The sequence below is a fragment of the Nothobranchius furzeri genome, chromosome 14 (genome assembly GCF_043380555.1).
Source record: "Nothobranchius furzeri strain GRZ-AD chromosome 14, NfurGRZ-RIMD1, whole genome shotgun sequence".
Classification (NCBI taxonomy): Eukaryota; Metazoa; Chordata; class Actinopteri; order Cyprinodontiformes; family Nothobranchiidae; genus Nothobranchius; species Nothobranchius furzeri.
The window spans coordinates 34,656,674-34,678,795 of NC_091754.1; the positions used below are offsets into that span (position 1 = coordinate 34,656,674).

The window sequence follows — 22,122 nt, forward strand, 5'->3', positions numbered from 1 at the left end:
CTAAAAATTGTGTCTTTTTGTCAATGATTCCATGAAGTTCTAATTTAGCTTCACTTAATTTGCTCATTAACTCTTCTTCTGTGGATGCCTCTAAAGACTTAATGATTTCTTCTAACTCCTGAATACGTTTGTTTTCTGTTTTTTTCTTATGTGATGAGAAAGAGATTATTTTACCTCTCATCACTGCCTTTCCTGCCTCCCAGAGAATAGATGCTGATGTTCCAGGCAGGTCATTATGTTCTAAATATAAAGCCCACTCCTTTTAAAAAAAATCAATAAAACCTTCGTCTTTAAGCAGTGATGTATTGAACCTCCAGTTTTTGCTTGGTGGGATTGTCTTCTTGTTTACCAGAGTTAATAAAACCGGAGCATGGTCGCTGACAGCTATGGGGTGTATCTCAGTGTCTGAAATGTCAGCCAACAATGAGCTGCTGACTAGAAAATAATCCAAACTTGAATGAGAGTGATGGACGTGTGAGAAAAAAGTATACTCTCTACGGTTAGGATGAAGAGATCGCCATGCATCACAAAGCCCATAATCACTCATATACTGATTAACTATATTAGTGGATTGTCAATTGCGCTGAGTCCCAGCTGTACTGAGCCTGTCTGTTAAAGAGTTCATCCAAAAATTAAAATCGCCTCCAAGTATAAGTGGACAGTCCAAGTGTTCGGAGAGTACAGAGAAAAAATTATGAAAGAATGAAGGGTCATCAATATTTGGACAGTATATGCTGACAATAAGCTTTGGTTCTGTAAAGATATTTTTAACATTATAAATCTACCCTCTGGATCAGAGACTGTGTCCAATACTGTGAAATTTATGTTTTTGTGTATTAAAATAGCTACACCTCTTTGCCTAGAGTTATAGCAGGCAGAGAACATGCTGGGAAACTCAGGTGTTTTAAGTTAATCTGCGGATGTGGCAGATCTATGAGTCTCTTGTAATATTGTTACGTCTGCTTGCACTCTTTTTAGCTGATCAAAAATCTTTATTCTTTTCTCTATGGAGCCAGCTCCATGTACGTTCCATGAGACAAACTTTAGTGCACCCATGGACGTGTGTGTGAGTAGCTAAAATATGACGCCTTCATGTGAATACGATGGAATAAGTAACTAAATGTATAAAATAGTATGTTAATAAATAACAGAAAAGTAAATAATAATAATAATAATAATAAAAATAATAATAATAAAGATCCAACAGTGTTTGTGGTTGTATTATTTGACACATAAATTATGATATTGTGCTGTGGATTTAATATATATATATATTTGTGTGTGTGTGTGTGTGTGTGTGTGTGTGTGTGTGTGTGTGTGTGTGTGTGTGTGTGTGTGTGTGTGTGTCGAGTCTGACGCAGTGTTGGAAAGTTGTGTGGTTGTGCCATACAGGTGTAAAGGTACAGAAGCAGGTAAAGAGGAAAGGAAAATACAGCTACAGGTTAAAAAAGAAGAAAGAACTAAAAAAAAAGGTGATGGGGTGTGAGGTGGTGATGAACAGGTGATCTTATCATCTAGAAAATGGATTTAGCAGCGGTTTAATCCTGACGTGATCAGACCCAGTGAATCCTGATAAGAATAATAAATGGCTGACCTGATGTTGGGCTAATACAGCCAGTCAGTCACTCCTCGCTCCTTGTAAAGCTTATTGTCCACATAAAGCTTATCCACCACGATGAAAGCTCTCTTTCCATCCTGGATAAACTTTTTGCGCAGCGGAAAGAGGACTCGGCGCCGATCCAGGATTTCCTTAGGGAACTGGTCATTTATGCTGAAGTCTTTCCCTTTGAGCTCTCTTCTGTGGCTTTTAACCATAGACTGTACATACTGGACAAACGGATTCCATAGACTCCAATAACACGTTTTTTGTCCATAATGGGAGGTGGCCACCACCGCCATTTTGACCGTGTCACAGGTTCCGTCCAGCCCAGACAATTCCATAAAAGGGAAGAGAGGAGGCGCTGAGGGTGGGGCTGTAAGGCTGGGATCGAGTGACGAACTAGCTACGAGCTAACCTGAAGCTAACCCTGGCTACCCAAAGCTAAAGCGGAGGTGGGAGCCGAGCTAACGGATGTAGCCACCTAGCTTCAATTCAACTGGAGCTAACTGGAACACCCAACGACCTGACCCTCACACGGAGTTTAGGTGGAGGTTTTCTGCGCCTGTTCATGAGAAGTACCTGTATTAAAAAAGTTTTAAATCGGTAAGTTTATAATTTATTTCCGTAATGAAAACATTTTGCTTTGAGTAAGTTTTCAGTACAGTTTTTTTCGGTGCTATCACTCCTGAGTCGCACCAGCCATTAAATGTATCATGAAGAAGAGAAAATATATTTAAGTCGTATTTTGGGGGGACATTTTATTATCTTTCTTACAAAATCTGAGACCAAGCGTTTCACATTGCAACACAAGCACCGGTAACCATAACAGAATGAACAGCCAGCAGAGGAGAGGATGGCGGTGTTTCAAACCCTCCCGGCCGGCGTGGAGAGCTCATTCCTGGGCTGGAGCCGGCCCTCAGCACCCCACCACAGGCTCTAACAGATGCTGGCGGTGTTTCATATATTTCCAAAACGTAATACTTGTTTGAATCTTGTACAGCCAACTAGCCTTTATTCTGGACTCAGTACAATTTACCAAAAGTAAAGAGACATTATACAGATGAAGTAAGCACAAGATAACTTACTGGAAGACACGGGATTATCATGAGAACCAGAACAAGAGAGCCTGATAACAGTCATGTGAAAATAACAGTTAAAAAGTATGTATGTATAATAGAAATAAAAATATATTAGAATTAGTGTAACTCACCGTGATCCAAACAATAAATCAGCCATAGCTGATTAGTAAATATGACATGAGGTCTGGGAGTTTTTAAGTTTCATTCTTTTATTACATTTTTTTCTTAGATCTGTTAAAAGGTCACCATGGCAGCCTGTGTGTCTCCAACATCAGCTACACAACGCAGCGTGTAAGTTCCTGTCTTGACCACTTCATGTATGGTTTTGTACTTCAAAACAATTATGACAAACCTGTTTTTTTTCCCTCCATAGCCATTTGGACCATTGGAGACAGCTACGTGAGGCGTGGTGCCCAGAGAGCTGCAGAGACCGTCGGACACAACCTTGGCCTCCCTGACGTCTGTGTCTCCTGGTTTGGTTTGGGGCGGACCATCGACATACATACATGTGCCGACACTTTGCGCCCTGTTTTATAAAATGTAGTGTTAAAAAAAAATGTTTTTGCTCAATTACTGGAATTTCTTTGGTTAAGACAAAAGTGAGGACTAATCATTTACAAGTTATTTGTACAACAGGCCCATTTTAAATCCCAACAGTTTCTTAGCAGACAATAGAAATGTGTTCTTTACTAACTTTACTTGGTTTGAAAATCTTACTAAAATAAACTTGAGTGCCGTATTGCAAAACCCAATCATACTTGTTATGTAAACATTAGCTTTGTAGATATTTTTTACAGATATATATTTCTGTGCAACAAAAACCAAACTTAAATAATTTGTCATTCTTTATTGAAAAACAACAAAATACAGGTATACAGAAGTGTGGGAAAATGATAATGTGAAAGTATTGCACTATAAATGAAGTGAGATGAGATGAAGGTGAGATGAAGGTGGATGCCAGCGGGCTGGACGCCGGACGAGGAAACCTGGAGACGGATCGCTCAGACAGGAAGGGAAGAGCTTCCTCTTACCTTGATGGAATTAAAGTTAGCCGTCGTCTGAACGCCCAACCGTACGGTCTGAGGTCAAAGGTCACAGGAAACACACACCAGTCAGCAGTCATACAGATGCATAAAGATAACTGTAGCCATGGCAACCAGCTGACATGTCCCCACTTTCACCAGCACCTGGTGCCTGCCGGGTCACCTGAATTCCTGTGTGATGTCAGCACGGTCGGCCGTGACTGCTGCCATCAGAGGTGACCTCTGATCAGCTGAATGAACTCACCTTCCAGGGTGACGCCGTGTTAGAGTCTGCTTCATCCTGTAAACAAACAAACAAACGAGTGGTAACAAAAACACCACGTCTGGTTCTGGTGGAGGCGGAGGACAACATGCACCTTTCCAGGAGCAGAACCCAGATGTTCTTGTTGCTACAAACAGAGACGAGCAGAGTTAACAAACCAGGAAGTGAGAGGGACCAGCTGCTGCAGACAGGTGACGCTCACCTGAGCCTGAACCATAGGAGCCTCCTCAGCCATCAGACCTTCTGACTCCAGTTCAGATGCCACCTTGTTGATGTCCCTCAGGCGGGACTCGTTGGCCTTCAGGTCCTGCAGGACAAAAGCACCTGCTGATTACCTTGTTGCTGTCGGGTTAACAGGTCTGGTGTTAGAACGTGGTGGATAAGAATGTTCTGACGGGCCGAGGGTTCTGAACTCACCCTGCAGGACTGGGCCTGCTCCTTCAGGGCCTGGATGCTGCTGCCGTAAGCCGACAGGTCCGACATCAGGGCCTCGTGCTTCTTCAGGAGAGCCTGTGTAGCAGAACATCAGAACCTTCAGCTCGTCTGACACAAGTGGAGCTTTCTCGCAGCGATGGTCCAATCGGATCCGCCACCGTAAAACAAACCCTGCTCAGTTCACTGCAGACGCAGCTCTGCGGGTGTTTAGTGGAAAAGCGTGAGCCTTCTGCCGGCTGCCACGTGTCATGGCTGCTTTGCAGCGGGAACACACATCACAGCTTGTAAACCGTTTGAAATAAGAGCGACGGGAACACGTTTGTCATCACTTCCTGTGCGAGGCCAGCACTTCTACCCCTAACCCATGAGACGCTCAAACGAGCAACGACGTCTGGTAGACAAAGTCAAAGTCAAAAGTCAAAGTCATTTATTGTCATATTCTCCACATGTGCAGGACATACAGAGAAATGAAATTCAGTTTCAGCACACACAATTCAAAGATCAGACATACGTGGGTAAGACACATAACAAGAATTGGTGACTGCGGTCATTCGCAACATGAGTCGCGCTACCTTAATAGTTAGATGAAAAGGGTGTTACATGAGGAAAGTTCAGGGAGGGGGAAAAAAAGGCATTAACAGGGCTACAGCAGGGTGTAGCACTCCAATGCAAAAAAACACCCGACATGGAAGCACAGACAGCACGTATACAACATCAGAGTCCGATGGGGAGGTGGGGGTGGGCGGGATCCTGAAGCCTCCAATGGGAGCTGCCACTGCGGCGCATCGACCAGCTGCAGAACAACAGGTGGGAGGGAGAGATAAGGAACAGAGAGCACATTGAGGTTCCTGCAGACATGTCAGCCTGAAGGAAGAGGGTGAAGGTCGGGACACAGCATCTGTCGGCATTCACTAATGCGGATCAAAGGAAATGACAAATACAGAAACACTAATTATGAAGGACTGGAAAGAGAGCAAAGAAAAGCGATTGGAGTTTCTCAGGAAGGGACTTCCATACCTCGGCCAAGTCCTCGTCTTTCCCTTAGTCTGGACTTCAAACGATGGGCTCCTTCTCCCTCATCCAGGACTCGGCCTCATCAGCATCCGCAAAGTACTGCTGGGCCTTGTTGGTCTCTCTTCCGTTAGACCAAGCACGGGTACGGAGTAGATGGAGTTAAACACCTTTTAAGTTGACAGAACGAGGAGACAAATGATCAGAAGTCCATTCACTGTTTCACCGCTCATGAGGGGGAGAGTCTCTGCAGCAAGTCCCGCGACCTGCTCTTGCCAGATGCTTCGGACAGACTCTCGCCGCTCCGCTGAAAACGGCTGATTTTTATTGAAGATTACAGGAATGTTACATACGCAGTTTGCCATGTACATACGTCAATGATTATGACAGGTGAAAATAACAGCCTTGTTAGCGGACAGTCTAGAACATTTATCCTTGAAAGTACCAGGAACATCGTGATACATTCATGACAGGAGAAGATACATTCACGGTGCGGAGAGGCACTGAGTGTAGATGGAATGTGCACACTCCTTTCTCTGGTGCAGGAAAAGATACACCGCTATTAATCTTTGTGTGGAGGCCGTGAGTATCTGAGCGAGTTTCCATAGCATAGAATAATAAAATGAGCTTTTAAAGTAAATATATATATATATATTGCCTTGTTAGGCAGGATCTAACATGTCACAAGAACTTGTAATTAGAAGATGAGCAGAAACATCTCCCTTTTGGAGTTCCTGCAGCTGTTTTAAGAGCTTGTGCAGGACAGTATAACATGATCCCATAAAAAGAGTAGCATGTAAGAATGAATAATAAAAGAGCTTATATGAGAGTTACATATATTTTCAATCCCCCTTTTGAACTCTTTTAAGAGTTCAACAAAGATGTAGGAAATCAAAACAGTAACAACTCCAAATTCCATCAAAAAGAATATAATAAGCAGAGTTTTAAAACACCAATACAAACAATCAATCAGATTACATTTTCTCATATCTCTAGCAGTAAACTAATACAAAAAACATGATTATACTTTCAACTGAACATGTCACAACATGTATGGATCGCATGCAACTCCATATGAGGGCGAAAAACCCTAATTATCATATGTTTATAGGGAAAATTCCCCCATGTCCCCCCTTTTGTCATATCTCAATTTTGGGGCGAACGCCTGTTGGCATAGAGTGTGCATGCCTAGGACATCAATGATCAAAAGAAACAAATACAATAAAAACAAAAAACGCATAGAAATAAACAGTTTAAGGGATTGTTACAGAAATCACTCAATATTCTCACACTCTAACAACATCTTCTTCATCATGAGAGTCATCACTTTCATCAGAGGGTTCCCCTCCCAAATAGATGTTAGGATTGGCTAGTAACAAGGGCATCTGTATAATTGGGTCAGCAGGTGGAGGAGAGATGGCAATGGTAATCAATCTCTGGACTAGTTGCCTAAGACAGGGGATACAGCAACAACCGCAAGTAACAAGAATGGCAGCGAAGACAGACATGGACACCAGGACGGAGGAAACGAGCGATTTATATTTACCAAATACATCAAGCCAAGAGTCCCACATGGAGGTGTCTACACCAGAGTGGGATTTCATTTTTTCTGTCAAAGAGCGGAGGCCGTCTAAGGCCTTAGTTAAGCTACCGTCTGAGGCCGTATTGTTGGGTATAAAAACACAGCAATCGTGGGAAAACATGGCACACACGCCCCCTTTTTCAGCTAACAGCATGTCTACAGCAATTCTGTTTTGGAACGCCATCAAGGAAGTAGCCGATAGTTGTTGGTGAACTGCCTCAAGTGCAGTACGAGTGTAGTTACTTAAGAGTTGAACATTGAAATGGATGTAGTTAATGCGATCAACATTTTTATTGGGAGTTATCCAGACAAAAATAGATTCCCATCCGGCGGCTATTTGGTCAACTAATTTGTATTCGTCGGGAACGCCTCTGGGGACACCAATGGCATCTATATAAGTGGGATTGTGAAATGCAGGTAAAGCTGGTACAGATCGCTTTCGTCGGGTGTTAGAATGAGAGCTGGAAATAGGGGTATCACGAAGTGTTACGGGAGTTACAGTGACAGGTAACAGTAAAGTAATAAGGGCACACAAACCTGAAGATTTCCTGGGAAAACCATTATAGAGTTGTGGAGCACCACACCACCACCATAGATTGGCACGCTTTTTGGGTTTGAATTGTGATGAAACTGACACGGTTGTATTAACGCACCAATTTGTGGTGACATTCCCCAGAAAAGGACCTCCTCGTCCAATTAGATGAATACAAGTGAAGTTATTAGGGGCCACAGTGTTTGAAAAGAAGGGCGTACCAATGTCATCACCTGGTTTTTGCTTAGGAAAGATTTGTCCAAACTTAGTACAATTAGAATTTAGGGAAGTCCCGTTCATCAAATGGAGGAAACATTTTGGAGGGATCGGAGGTGGTACAATACGGAGCGTAGGACGAGCTGAAAGGCAAACAAGACAATCTTGATCTGAAGCATTGGCAGCTTGTTCTGCCAGGAGTAACCAATTGTTAGTGCTGGCAGAAATGCCTGTAACCGTCTGAAATGTCTCATCAACAGAAGGGCTTTTAGTGTCAATAGTTATCGCTGGTGAGGGTTTATTTACTTTATCCATGTCAGTTAACACAGGAGTGGGGTGAGATCTACTTAGCCCGACAATATCAAAGACCGTAGAGGTAGGTGAAGTGATATTACGGACACAAAGGTGCACTGTCCAGTAGTACTTTCCACTAATCCAGGGAGCAAGTACAAATAGGGTACATCCGAGAGAGTTTATTGGGCTAATTATGAAAGTCAAAGGGCCTGTTTTGGATCCGCCTTGTTTTATCAATTTGATTCTGGTACGCCAAGTTGTAGCTACTCCTTTGGAGTAGGATGACCAATCATTGCCTGTTTCAGCAACAAGACTGCTCCACTTCCATTGAGAATAAGATCCCCACGTTAAGTACCAAACATGCTCTTTCAAATCAGATGGCGTGTAACGACCATGGGCAGGGTTCGAGGGCAAAACATCGTAGGGGAGTGTAACCGTGGTGGCTGTGGATAATGGAATACACAGAGTGATTGCTTGGGTTAAATAGAGAAAATCAGAGTTACAAGGAGGTGAGGGGGATGGGAGAGGTAGGGATCGCTTGTGCCGGTCAATAGGTGGGGGATGGGCTGCTGGTGTTAGCGGGGTATTCTTAGTGGATGTAGGGGGTGAGGGTGGCAAAGGGAAGTCATTACAGAGGAACAAAATAGCCAATGGGATACATAGCAGGATAACAGTGAGAAGTAGGATCAGGAGGCGCTGCCTGCACGTGAGAATGGGAGGGAATGGCCAAGACATAATTAAGCTTATCTCGGTGTTAATTTAAGAAATTGTATGGGTTATAGCTGCTGTAATCAGTACCAGAGAACGCGCTATAAGCTAAAATTGCTATTGTTAACAAATCTTCTAAATTAGAGAAATCGCGAAAGTATCTGTCGTTCCTAAACCCCAACCTGCTGTCCCTGTATGCCAACCGGTTCAGCTTACTTGGATACCAGACTATTGTAAAGGAATCTTGTTGAATTATGTTACCCTCAGAATCTTCTTCTGGCCAGGACAAATGAGTAATCAGAATGTACATAAAGGTTGTAGAAATGCAATGAGCACAAACATATATCTAATACTAAACAGGTAAATGAATAATAATATAAAATGAGTAGAGGGTGTAAATGAGGGTGTGAAATAGAACCCTGATAAAATAAATGGAGGGTGTTAAATATAACCCTTGTAAAATAAATGAGGGTGTTAAATAGAACCCTTGTAGAATGTTCATAGGGTGGTTACTTCTTCCCCCTGTTGAGGTCCCTTCACTGGCTCCAGGCAGCTGCAGGGGGCGATGGTATCAGGATTCTCGTCCTGCAGGATGTGTTGGTAGCTTGGCACGCTACCTCGTCCCGCAGAATTGGTAGCTTGGCACGCTACTGTAGCCAGCTACTTCTCTTCTTGGTTTTTAAGTCCCTTGTAGTGTTTGTGTTTGTGTTTGTGTTTTTTTTTTTCGGTCAGGCAAAAGTCAGCTGCTTCTCGTCCTGGTCCTTGGGTATTTTCTGGTCAGGCAGATGTCGGCTGCTTCTCTTCCAGGTTAGGCTCCTCCCTCTGGGACAGGTTCTCTCGGACCTCGGTCAGGGTGCGGTGTGGCTCCTCCGCAGCAGCACACTGGGTCCAATGGTACCAGGAGTCTCCTTTGCCGTCCAGCCGGACAGCGTGTGACGTCCTCTCTGTGATCCTGTAGGGTCCGGTCCACCTCGGTTCCGTCCACTTCCTTTTGGTGACCTTCAGCAGGACCCAGTCTGTCCCAGGTTGTGGAGATGGGGCTTCTGTGGTGGTACGATCAGCCTTAACCTGTAATGAGAACTGAGAGACAAGACTATGCAACAGGTTATAATATGACCTTGAGTCGAGGGAGTCAGTCAGGTCAGCAGTCAGAGGTAGTTTTGTGGCGGGTCCTGGAAACGGCCGTCCAGTCTGTAGTTCAAAGGGAGTAAACCTTGTGGTTTTGTTAACTGAGCTCCGTGTGGACATCAGAGCAAGGGGCAAAGCATCTAACCAAGTTAATTTGGTCTGTGCACAGATTTTAGCCAATTTGACCTTTAGCGTTTGATTCATCCTTTCCACCTTTCCCTGGGACTGAGGATGATACACTGAACCAAACTTGTGTTTCAGTCCCAGCATGGTTTCAACCTCTTGTAGATCTTTGTTCTTAAAATGTGTCCCATTGTCCGATCTGATTTTTTCCGGGAACCCGTGTTGGGGAATGTAATGATTGATCAGACATTTGATGACTGTTTTGCTGTCTTCTTTTTTCGCAGGCCAAGCCTCCGGCCATCCAGTGTAGGCATCTACACACACTAGGAGATACCTGTAGCCTTTTACCCTTTCAATCATGTCCGTGAAATCTATGATTATCTCCTTTCCAGGGCATGTTGGTATTGGAAATTGACCTTGGATTGGTTTCAGGGTAGGTCTAATGCCAAACTGAGTGCACTCTGTACAAGTTTTAACCAAATACCTGGCCATGTCTGTTAGGTATGGATGCCACCAGGGGGACAAATTTCTCATCATCTGTGCTACACCAACATGTCCAACACCATGTGCTTCTTCCATTGCAGTTTGCCTGATGCCAGGTGGCAGTATGGGTCTACCATCTGGACTTCTCCAAACATCTGTGTTAGTGGCACCTCTTGCCAACCATAAAGTTTTTTCCTGTGTTGAAGCCTGATCTTGCATGTCTTTCAGTGTTTCTTTTGTGATGGATATTCTAGGATCAATGCTTTTTTCAACAGTTGCTGTTTCAACCACCAGGTTATATACAGGAAGATATTCAGCTGTTATCTTGGCAGCTCTATCTGCCTCCTGATTTCCCTTAGATACAAAGTCAGAGCCCTGACTATGTCCTTTGCATTTTATCACTGCCACTTCTGCTGGAAGGAATAAAGCTTCTGCTAGTTCCCTCATCTCAGACTCATGTCTTATGGGTTTCACCCCAGCAGTCACAAAGCCAGCTCTCAACCACTGTTTCAATTCAACATGCACGGCTCCTACAGCATAAGCTGAGTCACTGTAAATATTTACTCTTTTCCCTGTGCTCATTTTGAGAGCGGCAATAATAGCTAACACTTCTGCTCTCTGTGCTGACTGTTGTCCTTTCAGCTTTTCTGCTCCTGCAGTGAACCACTCGCCTGTAGGGAGTTGCTCTACTACTGCCCATGCAGCTTTTAATCCATCATTGTCATCTCTGTAGCAACAGCCATCTGTGAACCAATTCCTATCAGGATTTTCTAGTGGGGTTGCACTTAAATCTGGTCTGACTTTTTCTTCTATAGCTGTTCTTTGTTCGCACGAATGAGGCTCCCCATTACCCATGTGGTCTGCCATGTTTATCCCTTCATGTGTGTAGGTAATGTGTGGGGCCTCTAGGATCTTACTGATTTTTCTTTGTCTTAGTGGGGTCATGGTGAAAGCTTGTGATGTAATGTAAGCCACTACACTGTGTGTTGTTAGTACTTTCAGAGGATAGCCCATTACAATATGTGCTGTTTTTTGTAAAATTTTAGCAAGACCTGCTACATGCTGTGTGCAAGGTGGGTGTCTTTTTTCCATGTTATCTAACATGACACTTATGTACATCAAAACTTGTCTCTGACCTCCCCCTTTTTTCTGGAACAGAACTCCATTTACATGAGTTTCTGATCCAGAAACATCAAGGAAAAACGTAGAGTTGTAGTCTGCAGTAGCTAAATCACTAGCAGTGGAGAGTTGTTGTTTTAGTTTTATGAAAGCTTCTTCTGCTGGAATAGTCCAGTTCAGGTGAGCTGTGAGTTGACGCATCCCAAAAGGTGCTATGAGAGCACGTAGTGGGGCAGTAAGACCAACATAGTCAGGGATGAAGTGCCTACTGTAGCCTGTCAGGCCTAGGAAAGATAACATGTCTTTGACTGTTTCAGGTTTAGAGTGATGGAGAATGGAGTTTCTGTGATCTGGTGACAATGACACACCAACTTGTGAAACCATCCTGCCTAGAAATGACACTTGTTTCCTGGCTATCTGAAGTTTGGACCGACTGACCTTAAATCCAAGCTTGGCCAAATGAGACAATAGAGTCTGAGTAGCTTGCAGACAGGAGCCTGCAGAGGGCGCTGACAAGAGCAAATCATCAACATACTGCACCAAAACACAGTCATCAGGCAGGGGGCATGTGTCTAGGAGCTGTCGCAAGCATTGGTTGAACAAACCAGGTGACAGGGTGAACCCTTGTGGCAAACGCGTGTATCTGAACTGCTGACCTCTGAATGTGAAAGAGAAAATGTCCCTCAGAGACTCATGAAGTGGAAGACAAAAGAATGCATTTGCCAAATCTATGCAGGTAAACCATGCATGTGAAGGTGGTATGTTTGTCAGAGCCACATATGGGTTAGGGACGGGAAGTGAATCTGTGTTAAGTAGGGCGTTTATACGACGCAGGTCATGAACCATTCGATATTTACCAGTATTTTTCTTTTCTACAGGTAAAATCGGGGTGTTCCATTCTGACATGGATGGCTCCAACACCCCTGCCTGCAACAGGCCATTGATGGTGTCTGCTATCCCCTCTTCAGCATACGGTTTGTGTGGGTATTGTGGAACCCACAAAGGAGCATGATCCTTTAGGTGAAAGGTCACAGGTGGGATGGACACCAACCCAACATCAGTGGGGCCTGTTGACCACAGGGAGGTGGGAAGCAAGTCTAACATTATCAGAGCATCAGGGTGATCGGTTCGTTCACGGCCATGAGATCTGCTAATTGTTTCCTGTTGTAAATGTGTCGAATTACTACAAGCCGCAGTAATTTTAAATGTCTGAGTTGATTCTGAATATGACACTTGTGGAAGAGGAGTTGAACGCCAATCAGTGGTTGTTAGGGAACGTTTAACCATTCCTCCTAGTTCCTTTGCCTGATGGGCTGGATGTAAAGCAAGAGAGACATGAGGGACTGCCTCATCTCCCATCATGTACCATGCCAATTGTTCCTGGGTTAGGTTGGCTGCAGCAGCCACACCTTCTGGTGCAGCATAAATATCTGTTGTTTGTACACACCATTGCTGTCCCTCTAAATGATTTTGGAAGGCCTCTTTGTACCAAACTGAATCATGTCTGTCATAGAATAATGTTAGGTGAGGAGGGTCAGGGGGAGAAACATAAGGATGGACCTGAGTCAGCCAGGGTTTCCACTGCTGGTACAGAGTCATTAAGCCAGGAGTGTCCTTGGTTTCAGTGTCCAACAGAGCCCAATAAATCTCAGCACAGTCTGATATGTCAGGCAGTTTTTGGGCCAAGTACATGCCATCACTGGCTTCTCCGGTGCAGGGCAAAATAGTCCCTTCTGGCAGAGTGACAGTAAGTCCCGTAGGACCACACAAAATGGTGGCTCCTAATTTGATGAGGAGGTCTCTTCCTAGTAAGTTGACTGGAACTGTTGGTGAACAGACGAAGCTGTGCAGTACTGTCTGGTTTCCCACCGTAGTTGGGAGTGGCAGGGAGAAAGGCAGAGTTTGTTGTTCCCCAGAGAAGCCCGTAACTGAGATAGTGCGCGTAGATGTCTTAGAGGGCGGTACAGTTTGCATGGTGGAGCAGGTGGCACCAGTGTCAACCAGAAATGGCTGATGTTGTCCATCTACAGTTATTGACAGCAGGGGGTCTGCCGTGGCTCCCTGACCGTCGGAGTTTCTCTGTGGGGCGTCCTATTGTCTTGGACCACCCTCCCACTGTTCCCAGCCCATCATTGGCATCTGGGTGTGGGGTCCGGTAGGCCCTCCTTGTCCTGAAAAGGTGCCTCTGCCTCGACCTTCCTTCTGTGGGCTGTATGGCAAGGGGCAGTTCCTGTACCAATGTCCAGGTTGACCACAGTTAAAGCAAATGTCTTGTGCACGTGGTCCCCCTTTGCTGCCTACTGGCCTCCACTGTCCCCTTCCCCTGAAACCGCCTCTGGTTCGACCAGCAAAAGGTGGTCGCTGGGGAGCATATGGGTTGGGTGTGTTTACATATGGGCCTGAATATTGTGGCTGTTGCTGTGGCTGCCCTGAATATGGTGGCTGCGGCTGCCAAGCTATAGGTGAAACCTGATCAGGAAGTGTCTGCTGTGGTGGGGGTGTGGCTGTGGACGCAACCATTTGTTTCTTAACCTTGTCCCCCTTTTCACCTAAAGTCTTTTTTGCAGCTTGTAATTGGACCCTGAGCAATTGTTTTTGTAAATCTTCTAAGTTATCAGAGTCTTTTTCTTCCTTTACCTGCATTTTATTAAGGTTAAAAATAAGATGTTTTTTCCATTTGCTAAAATCACAATCCTGCAAATCAGGGTTATCTTCCATCTTCTGAGTCACCGAATCAGGGACTCCTTTCAGGACTGCATTTTTAAACCACATGCTGCTCGTGCCCCGTTTGGATGGGTGTTGGCCAGTTTGGGCCACCCAGGTGTCAATGGCTTGGTTCAGGTAAATTGAAGGGTTTTGTTTAGCATCCCATTTAAATTTGCACATTGAGCTGCTATCTTTCAGCGGAAACATCTTTCTGACAGCTGGGCCTAATTGGGCTATCACTCTACCGAGTGGTACAGAATTAGGATCACGAGTTGTGCCAGCATCCTTTTCTAAGGCCTCTGCCTGTGAGCGTGACGTGCATCTAGTGATTGCCGCTCTGAAGTCTCCCAATGCAAGATCCTGTCCAGCAGTGAGGGTGTCAAAGTCTGAAAGCCAAGTGTTTCCACCCTCCTGTATGTCTGGTAATTTATCTATTAAAGCCTGTATGTCACCAAGGGAATACGGCTGATAGACTTTCTGGGCGTTGGGTTTATTCTGCACCAGGGGTAATTGGTAAGTGGGTGGTCCCATGGACCTAGTGTGTCTTCTTTCTGGCTCTGGGGATGGAGGGAGGGAAAGCTGATCCCCTTCTCCCCCAAACTCTTCCTTATTGGGCGGCTCTGGCCATTCTTCCTCTAGGAGAGATTTATGACTCTGACTGGCTGCTGGAGGGGGATCAGATGATTCATGTCCCACCAGAACCATTTTAACCACTACACTTTTATTAGGGTCTTCCTGCTCTTCACCTTTTAGCTGAGAGGAAGAAAAAATTGGTGTTTGCTTTTGTTCTTGTGCTATGGGCCACACTGGTGGGCAGTTTGCCCAAGGCGCTGGAGGGGGAGCATGGAAGCTCATACCCATGTTGTAATCAGGAGCATCCAGGCCCTGACTGAAGTAGGGAGTAGTGAACTGTTTCTGTGAGTTATCTATTTCCTGACGCTTAGCTCTCAGTTCGAACGGCGCAGCTGGGTTGCTCGCAGACGGAATGCTGTTTAATGTTTCATTGCTTCTCAGATAAGAATTGTGTGTCTCAGGGGCTGTTGGACTGACTTTAACGTCTGATCCTGAGGTCATAGTTACACTTGACCACTCGCTCTCATTATCAAGTGGGACTTCAGGCTGAATGTCCAAAGTACCGCTTGTGACTTTAATTAATGGATACATTCCAGCTGTCGGAGCAGTAGAAGAGTAAGGAGGTGGATGCTCCTTTTTTACGCGCTTCATATGAGGTCTGGCGGTGTTCCATAACATTATCCATTGCATGTACTTACTCACACGGGCTGCCTGCCTGTCAACCTCACTTTTTGCTTTCTTCCTCATCAACATTCCAGCTTCCCTCAGAGTCTCTTCAGCCTTCTGCCTTTTCTCTCTCGCTTCTGCAGCTTTTATTTCCCAAATCCTGCTCCAATTTCCTCTGCTGTTAACATCTGTTCCTTTTTCCTTCATCGCCTTTTCTGCTGACTTTCTCAATAAATCCTTATTTCTCGTAGCTTCAACCGGGCTGCTTGTCAAATTTATCACAGTTTCCATACAAGCTAATTGTTCTCCTAGTGTACTCAGAATGTCATCAGACCCCCATCCATCATCCTCCGTTTCACAAACATGTTCTTTTTCCATCATTCTGTTAGTATGTTGTATGTTGCTGATTTTTGGTGACAATCTGGACTGACAAGGGGTTTAGCCCATAGGGGGCTCTAACTCGTCAGTATTGATTAGTGAGACAGCGCCAATGACCTCTGTGGTATTTCCTTCTTCTACCTGTGTTTCAGGTGAGGAAATCTTGCCTAGAGCATCCACGAGGGCGCGCTGTATTTCTCTCACTTACACATACAATTTGTTAGTACAGTTCATTCATTCATTACCCATCTTTTAACTGCGGAGCGTGTGATGATTTCCGCTTATTCAACTAATCTCTATTAGTTGTGATATGAACAAATCTATGTGCTTTTACACTTATTCTTTACTATCTGCTCTGTAAGTGCAGATGATATGTTGCTAAGCCTAAAGAGACTTATTTACTCTCATTTGGAGTTTATTCTGTCTCTTTTATTATGTAATTCAAGTTAATCAGTCAGCTCCATCTGTTTTACCGACAAAGCTGATTGAGACTTGACATTCATACAGCGTGTTTTCTAACTATAGTGTGTGTTTTGTGTCAAAAATACAGTTTCATAACCACATTGCTCATTTCATGCAGAAACAGCCAAAAAACATTGCTCATTTACGCAGACACAGCCAAAGCACGCAGAAATAGCCAAAAGCACTGCTCTCTTCACACAGAAGCAGTCAAAACATTTATCATCTTATGCAAAAACAGTTACCTCAGAACATTTTTCTCATTTCATGCAAAAGGTCCTCGACCTTAAAATCCAGGGAGCTCTCTTTAGCCTCCCCTTCCCTTAACACAAAAACCAGGTCCTTGACCTTAAAATCCAGGGAGCTCTCTTTAGCCTCCCCTTCCCTTAACACAAAAAACCAGGTCCTTGACCTTAAAATCCAGGGAGCTCTCTTTAGCCTCCCCTTCCCTTAACACAAAAAACCAGGTCCTTGACCTGTGGACTTTTAGGGTTCCCACACCTATGGATCCAGCCAAGCTTTATATAACCTCGTTATATATTCTATCCGCTCGTCAGCAAATAGTGTGGTCAGCCACGACCTGGAAATGGAACTTTAGGGCTCCTCAGCCCTGGGTCACCATCCCTTCATCTGTACTATTTCCTTTTCTCATTTACTCATTAAACCATTACAAAAAATCCTCATTTCATTTCACCATTAAACCATTACAAAAAAAATCTCTTATTCTCCTGCACTTGTCTCCACTTTCTTCTCCAACTATTATTTTAGGACCTCAGCTACTGTGATTCTGGACACAAATGCTTTGGATAAATCCAATGAGCAGATTTTAGGAAATAAGGCCTGCTTACCTTAGTTTTTCACCGCGGTGTTTTTGTGCCAAGATCTGTTCGCTGGGTCAGTGGGTCGAATCGTCCTCCAAAAAACTCCTTTTTCTTCAAAAGAAAAAATCCTGTTCGTGACGCCAAATTTGTTGGTCTCTCTTCCGTTAGACCAAGCACGGGTACGGAGTAGATGGAGTTAAACACCTTTTAAGTTGACAGAACGAGGAGACAAATGATCAGAAGTCCATTCACTGTTTCACCGCTCATGAGGGGGAGAGTCTCTGCAGCAAGTCCCGCGACCTGCTCTTGCCAGATGCTTCGGACAGACTCTCGCCGCTCCGCTGAAAACGGCTGATTTTTATTGAAGATTACAGGAATGTTACATACGCAGTTTGCCATGTACATACGTCAATGATTATGACAGGTGAAAATAACAGCCTTGTTAGCGGACAGTCTAGAACATTTATCCTTGAAAGTACCAGGAACATCGTGATACATTCATGACAGGAGAAGATACATTCACGGTGCGGAGAGGCACTGAGTGTAGATGGAATGTGCACACTCCTTTCTCTGGTGCAGGAAAAGATACACCGCTATTAATCTTTGTGTGGAGGCCGTGAGTATCTGAGCGAGTTTCCATAGCATAGAATAATAAAATGAGCTTTTAAAGTAAATATATATATATATATTGCCTTGTTAGGCAGGATCTAACATGTCACAAGAACTTGTAATTAGAAGATGAGCAGAAACATCTCCCTTTTGGAGTTCCTGCAGCTGTTTTAAGAGCTTGTGCAGGACAGTATAACATGATCCCATAAAAAGAGTAGCATGTAAGAATGAATAATAAAAGAGCTTATATGAGAGTTACATATATTTTCAGCCTGCAGAGAGTACTCCAGATCCTGCCTCCTCTGGGACGCCTTGGCCTTCAGCGTGTCCCAACGTCCATGAAGCTCCCACAGTTTAGTCTTCACTTCCTCACCAGCGAAGTGACCTGGACCCAAAAAAAGTGAGCCAGAACCTGCAGACACCTCAGAAACATGTCAGGACCAGACCTGCTCTACCCTCCTCCACCATGGTCTCTGCTTTCTGGGTGACAGCCTTGATGCGAGGTTCATGAACTGTGATCTCAGCCTGCAGAGCCTGGTGCTTCTTCAGCAGGTTCTGGACACCAATCAGGTCCTTCCCTGAGGACACATGTTAGAGTTTAGCATTATGCAGTAGACAGACCAGTTTAACCCAGGGGTTTCTTTCTTCTACAGTCTGCTCTTTAACTGTATTATTTCCTGCTATTTCAGCTGTTAACTTTATTATTTCTCTAAGTGTTTTTCTCCCCAGAAGAAGCTACAATGATGTTCTGCTGAGCTGTGGTGACCTCATGGAGGGGGCCATCGGCTAGCACACTGCTGCTAACCACTTAAACATTCTCCCTCTCCTGATAATAACATTTTACTTTCTTTGATGTTGGATGTGGTGCTACTAGTTTACCCGTTTAATTATAGATTCACTAGGATAAATACAATAAAGTTTATCTCTCGCCAAATAGAATATTTACTGTGGCGAGCCCGTGAAGAGGTGTAGGAGAATGCGACAAATTTGTCTGTTAAAAAGTCTGTTATGTACAAAAAACACAATATCATCACACTATTTTGGACCGATACATGACAGGATACCACAGAACAGCTCTCCGCCCTCTGCTGTCCGGTCCGGGAATTGCTTTGCAACACTCACCAGGAGATGGAGAAGTATGAGAGCTAAACGTCCCCGTCCGTGCGTGCGTGTCTCTCCCTGTTGGAGCTGACAGAGAAGCATGAATCAGGCTTTATTGTAGCTGTCAATTGTTGCTTGATAAGCAGAAACTGTCACCTTCAAAACACCTCCTCTGCACAGGTGTTTCTTTGTAATTAGGAACAGGAATAAAGTTATAGAGGTCAGCAGGTAAAAAATCAGCTTAAATTAATTTCACCATTAGAACAAAGGATGTTGTGTAGGCGTGAGATCACCAAAGATGATAGGGTCTTTTAAATCTTACTTTCAGATAAGCTGATGACGTTCAAAACTTACCTTGTCATTCCTACTTACCTGTTCTTCCCTTCTTGGAACAGGTTTTTTGACCTTAAAGGACGAGAAGATTGTAGGTACGGCTGTGTCCTTCAGGCAAACTCTCCCCCAAAATAAAAAAACATAATTACTTAATTAAAAAAAAAAGAGATTCACATACACACACATCAGACAAGGTCAGCTTCTGAAGAACACACTGGTACACCAGAGCACTGTGTGTGTGAGTGAATGTGCTTGCATGTGTGTGTGTGTGTGTGTAAAAGGCATGTGTAGTGTTTGTTATTTATAAAGCATATGTTGTTGGATTTTATCCAGAATCGAGACTTTGAAAATATATAGTTTAATTACAGTTTCATTTATTTGACATCTGTATAATGTTTATTATTTTGTTTTTTTCCCCCTAAATGCCTAACGTTTTAGTTTAACATGAATATTTGTCATTCATCCAAATACATAAAGTTACACATTAAAGACTGTCCAAAAATTAATTTGTTTCTCTGAGAAATTAACCATAGAATTAGATGGAAATTAATAACATGATTATTTCCCATCTAAACAGCCCTAGTCACAGACAATTCAAGGGTGGGGAAGATTTTCTTCTAGTTACACAGCAATGTAACGTCGGTATGTTATACAGCTAATGCTTCAATTTTTTAAATCTCAACCAAAATATGAAGTAATGTGTTTGTACCCTGGCGTCCGTGGTGAAGTGATGACTCTCAAAGTGTTCACTGCACAAGCGGGAGAATGAATTGGGAGTCCAGCACTCTCTTTTCTGGTTGCTCACCCAAAGGTCAAGCCTCTCTGGATCACCTAGAGGAAAACTTCATACAAAGAACTAATTAAGTATATGGCTTTAAAATACTTACCGGAAATTACTGACTCGAGCGTACTGCAATACAAGCCTCACCCCCCCCAAAAAAAGAGTTTATCTGATGGCATACAGACTTCTAACATCAAGCACTATCTTCCAAAACACCGAGCTGCAGTATTTCTGCGGTCAGCTCAGGCTTGGGGAGAAAATATGACACGTCTTTAAATAAAGTAAAAATTTCTACTGCAGAGAGGAGACAACCCATAGAAGCACTGATTTGATCTCATTTCAGAGAGAAATAGAACAGGAAAGATACACCGAATAAATAAAATTAATAACAAACTCAGGAATCTGTAGCTTCACTGTTCTGGTGCTGAAAATATCACTAATGCGGATCAACGGAGATACACAGATGAATGCACCTCTTAATTATAATATGGAGTCTACATTTACTGCAGCTGGCAGAAGCAGACATTTTTTCTATTGATACACGGAATTAACAGAATCATTTTAAATTTTAATAGGGAAAGACTACAGAAGGGAGCGGTAAAATACAGGGGTCCCCAGCTAAAGAAAACTTTATGAGTGTGATGAAACCATAGGATGAAACTAGCTAGTGATGTTCTTTCAGTAGGCCCAGTGGCAGCTACAACGGCCCAGTGGCTGTTCTTGGTCAATGTTATTGAGCTCAGTCCAGCTCGGCCGTGAATGAGCCGAGGCGACATCCTGCTCTGCTTAAGAAGAAGTGTTATTTTCCCGCTTCAGAAGAAGCGTCCGTGTTTTTATGCTTTCTCAGAGACAAGTCACGTTGCTAAGTTGTTAGCGCCGCGCGCTAACACGTCAATAGTGCAGCGTAGCCTGCTGGAGGTTTTAAGGGTTCAGATGAAAACACCCTACCACTCAGGCTGCTTACACATCGATATTAAGTTGTCGCTGTTGCGCTCACGCTGTAATACAGTATTAGATGCAGTTAAAGTCAGACACGAAAAACTCCACGAGCGGTCAGACCGCGCAGCAGATAGGCACAGCAAGTAGGCGCTGGATCGGTCAGGCTGTCCGGCCTGACCGCTGGGGATTACCGGATGGAAGAATGGACACAGAAGTCTCCCTCTTAGCGCTCCGTCATATTTCAACCCATTTTTATCTTAAATGCACTGGGTTTTACCCTATTACCCATCTAAATATGCCCTATTAATTATTTTACCATATTTTACATTTAAATTTCATGGTTAAACAGTACATGCTACATGTTAAACTGATAGTTAGCTAGCTACTTCGGTAAACTCAGCTAGTTTAAAGGTGGCAGTGACATAAAATACGAATATAGATTTTAACTTACCGAAAAAAATGAAGTGGAGACTCCTTGGACGCTCTATTAGTGCAATTAATACCACAGCAAGTCATTTTGTCCAACAATTGCACCAATAATATCCAAAACAGAATACACAAACACAGAGACTCAAAATGCCGAAACAGTTTCCAAGCCAGACCGAGGCTGTACTGAGTCCTTTCCACGGAGCTAGCTCTGTGGTCACGTGGGTCTGAGGCGGCTGTCACGTGTGTCGGATGCTCATTAATTATACAGAATTTTAGGCTTTCAATACACTTAAACAGAAGAGTGAGAAAAAAAATTCACCCCCCTCAGAGTTGTCATGAGTATAAACTAGATAATTTAGACAAAAAACATGTTTTGGTACCAGGCTGTAAACATGTTTATTTCTGCTGTGAAATCGGCATTTTTAACATGGGAGTCAATGAGGATTTGCTCGCTTCTGACACCAGCCCCCAGCGGATGAGGGTGGAACTGCAATTGTTCTTACTTCCGGGATGGGACCATTTTTAGAGCGGCATTGTGGGGGCTTGCTTTTAACAAGATCCCTCTGCTTAAAATGTTCAAATTTAGCCACGATGGGACGAGAGCTTCTGCTGTCGACTCTTTTAGCTCCAAGGCGGTGTACCCGGTGAAAGGTGATGTTTTTTACCGTTTCTTCAGGTATCTTCATTTGGGTCTGGAGAAAGTTTTTTATTG

The 22,122-nt window shown here is 43.8% G+C and overlaps 2 protein-coding genes and 1 long non-coding RNA gene across 3 annotated transcripts; all 3 read right to left on the minus strand.

The window, feature by feature from the left end:
• Nucleotides 1-3,511: 3,511 nt before the first annotated feature.
• On the minus strand, nt 3,512-5,543 carry LOC129160011 (spectrin alpha chain, non-erythrocytic 1-like). The gene is made up of 5 exons (XM_070544493.1): nt 5,437-5,543; nt 4,402-4,494; nt 4,187-4,291; nt 4,079-4,111; nt 3,512-4,002 (listed from the first exon to the last, which is right to left on the minus strand). Exons 2-5 carry the CDS (start codon nt 4,465-4,467, stop codon nt 3,949-3,951), a joined length of 258 nt encoding a protein of 85 aa, XP_070400594.1. The 5' UTR covers nt 4,468-4,494; nt 5,437-5,543; the 3' UTR covers nt 3,512-3,948.
• Nucleotides 5,544-9,538: 3,995 nt separating this feature from the next.
• LOC129160009 (uncharacterized) lies at nt 9,539-15,767 on the minus strand. The gene is made up of 3 exons (XM_054737150.2): nt 14,774-15,767; nt 9,880-13,639; nt 9,539-9,805 (listed from the first exon to the last, which is right to left on the minus strand). Exons 1-3 carry the CDS (start codon nt 15,765-15,767, stop codon nt 9,571-9,573), a joined length of 4,989 nt encoding a protein of 1,662 aa, XP_054593125.2. The 3' UTR covers nt 9,539-9,570.
• Nucleotides 15,768-17,465: 1,698 nt separating this feature from the next.
• On the minus strand, nt 17,466-21,504 carry LOC129160010 (uncharacterized). Its single transcript, XR_011516311.1, has 2 exons — nt 21,433-21,504; nt 17,466-18,405 (listed from the first exon to the last, which is right to left on the minus strand). It is a non-coding gene; the product is annotated as an uncharacterized lncRNA (long non-coding RNA).
• Between the last annotated feature and the right edge of the window lie 618 nt (nt 21,505-22,122).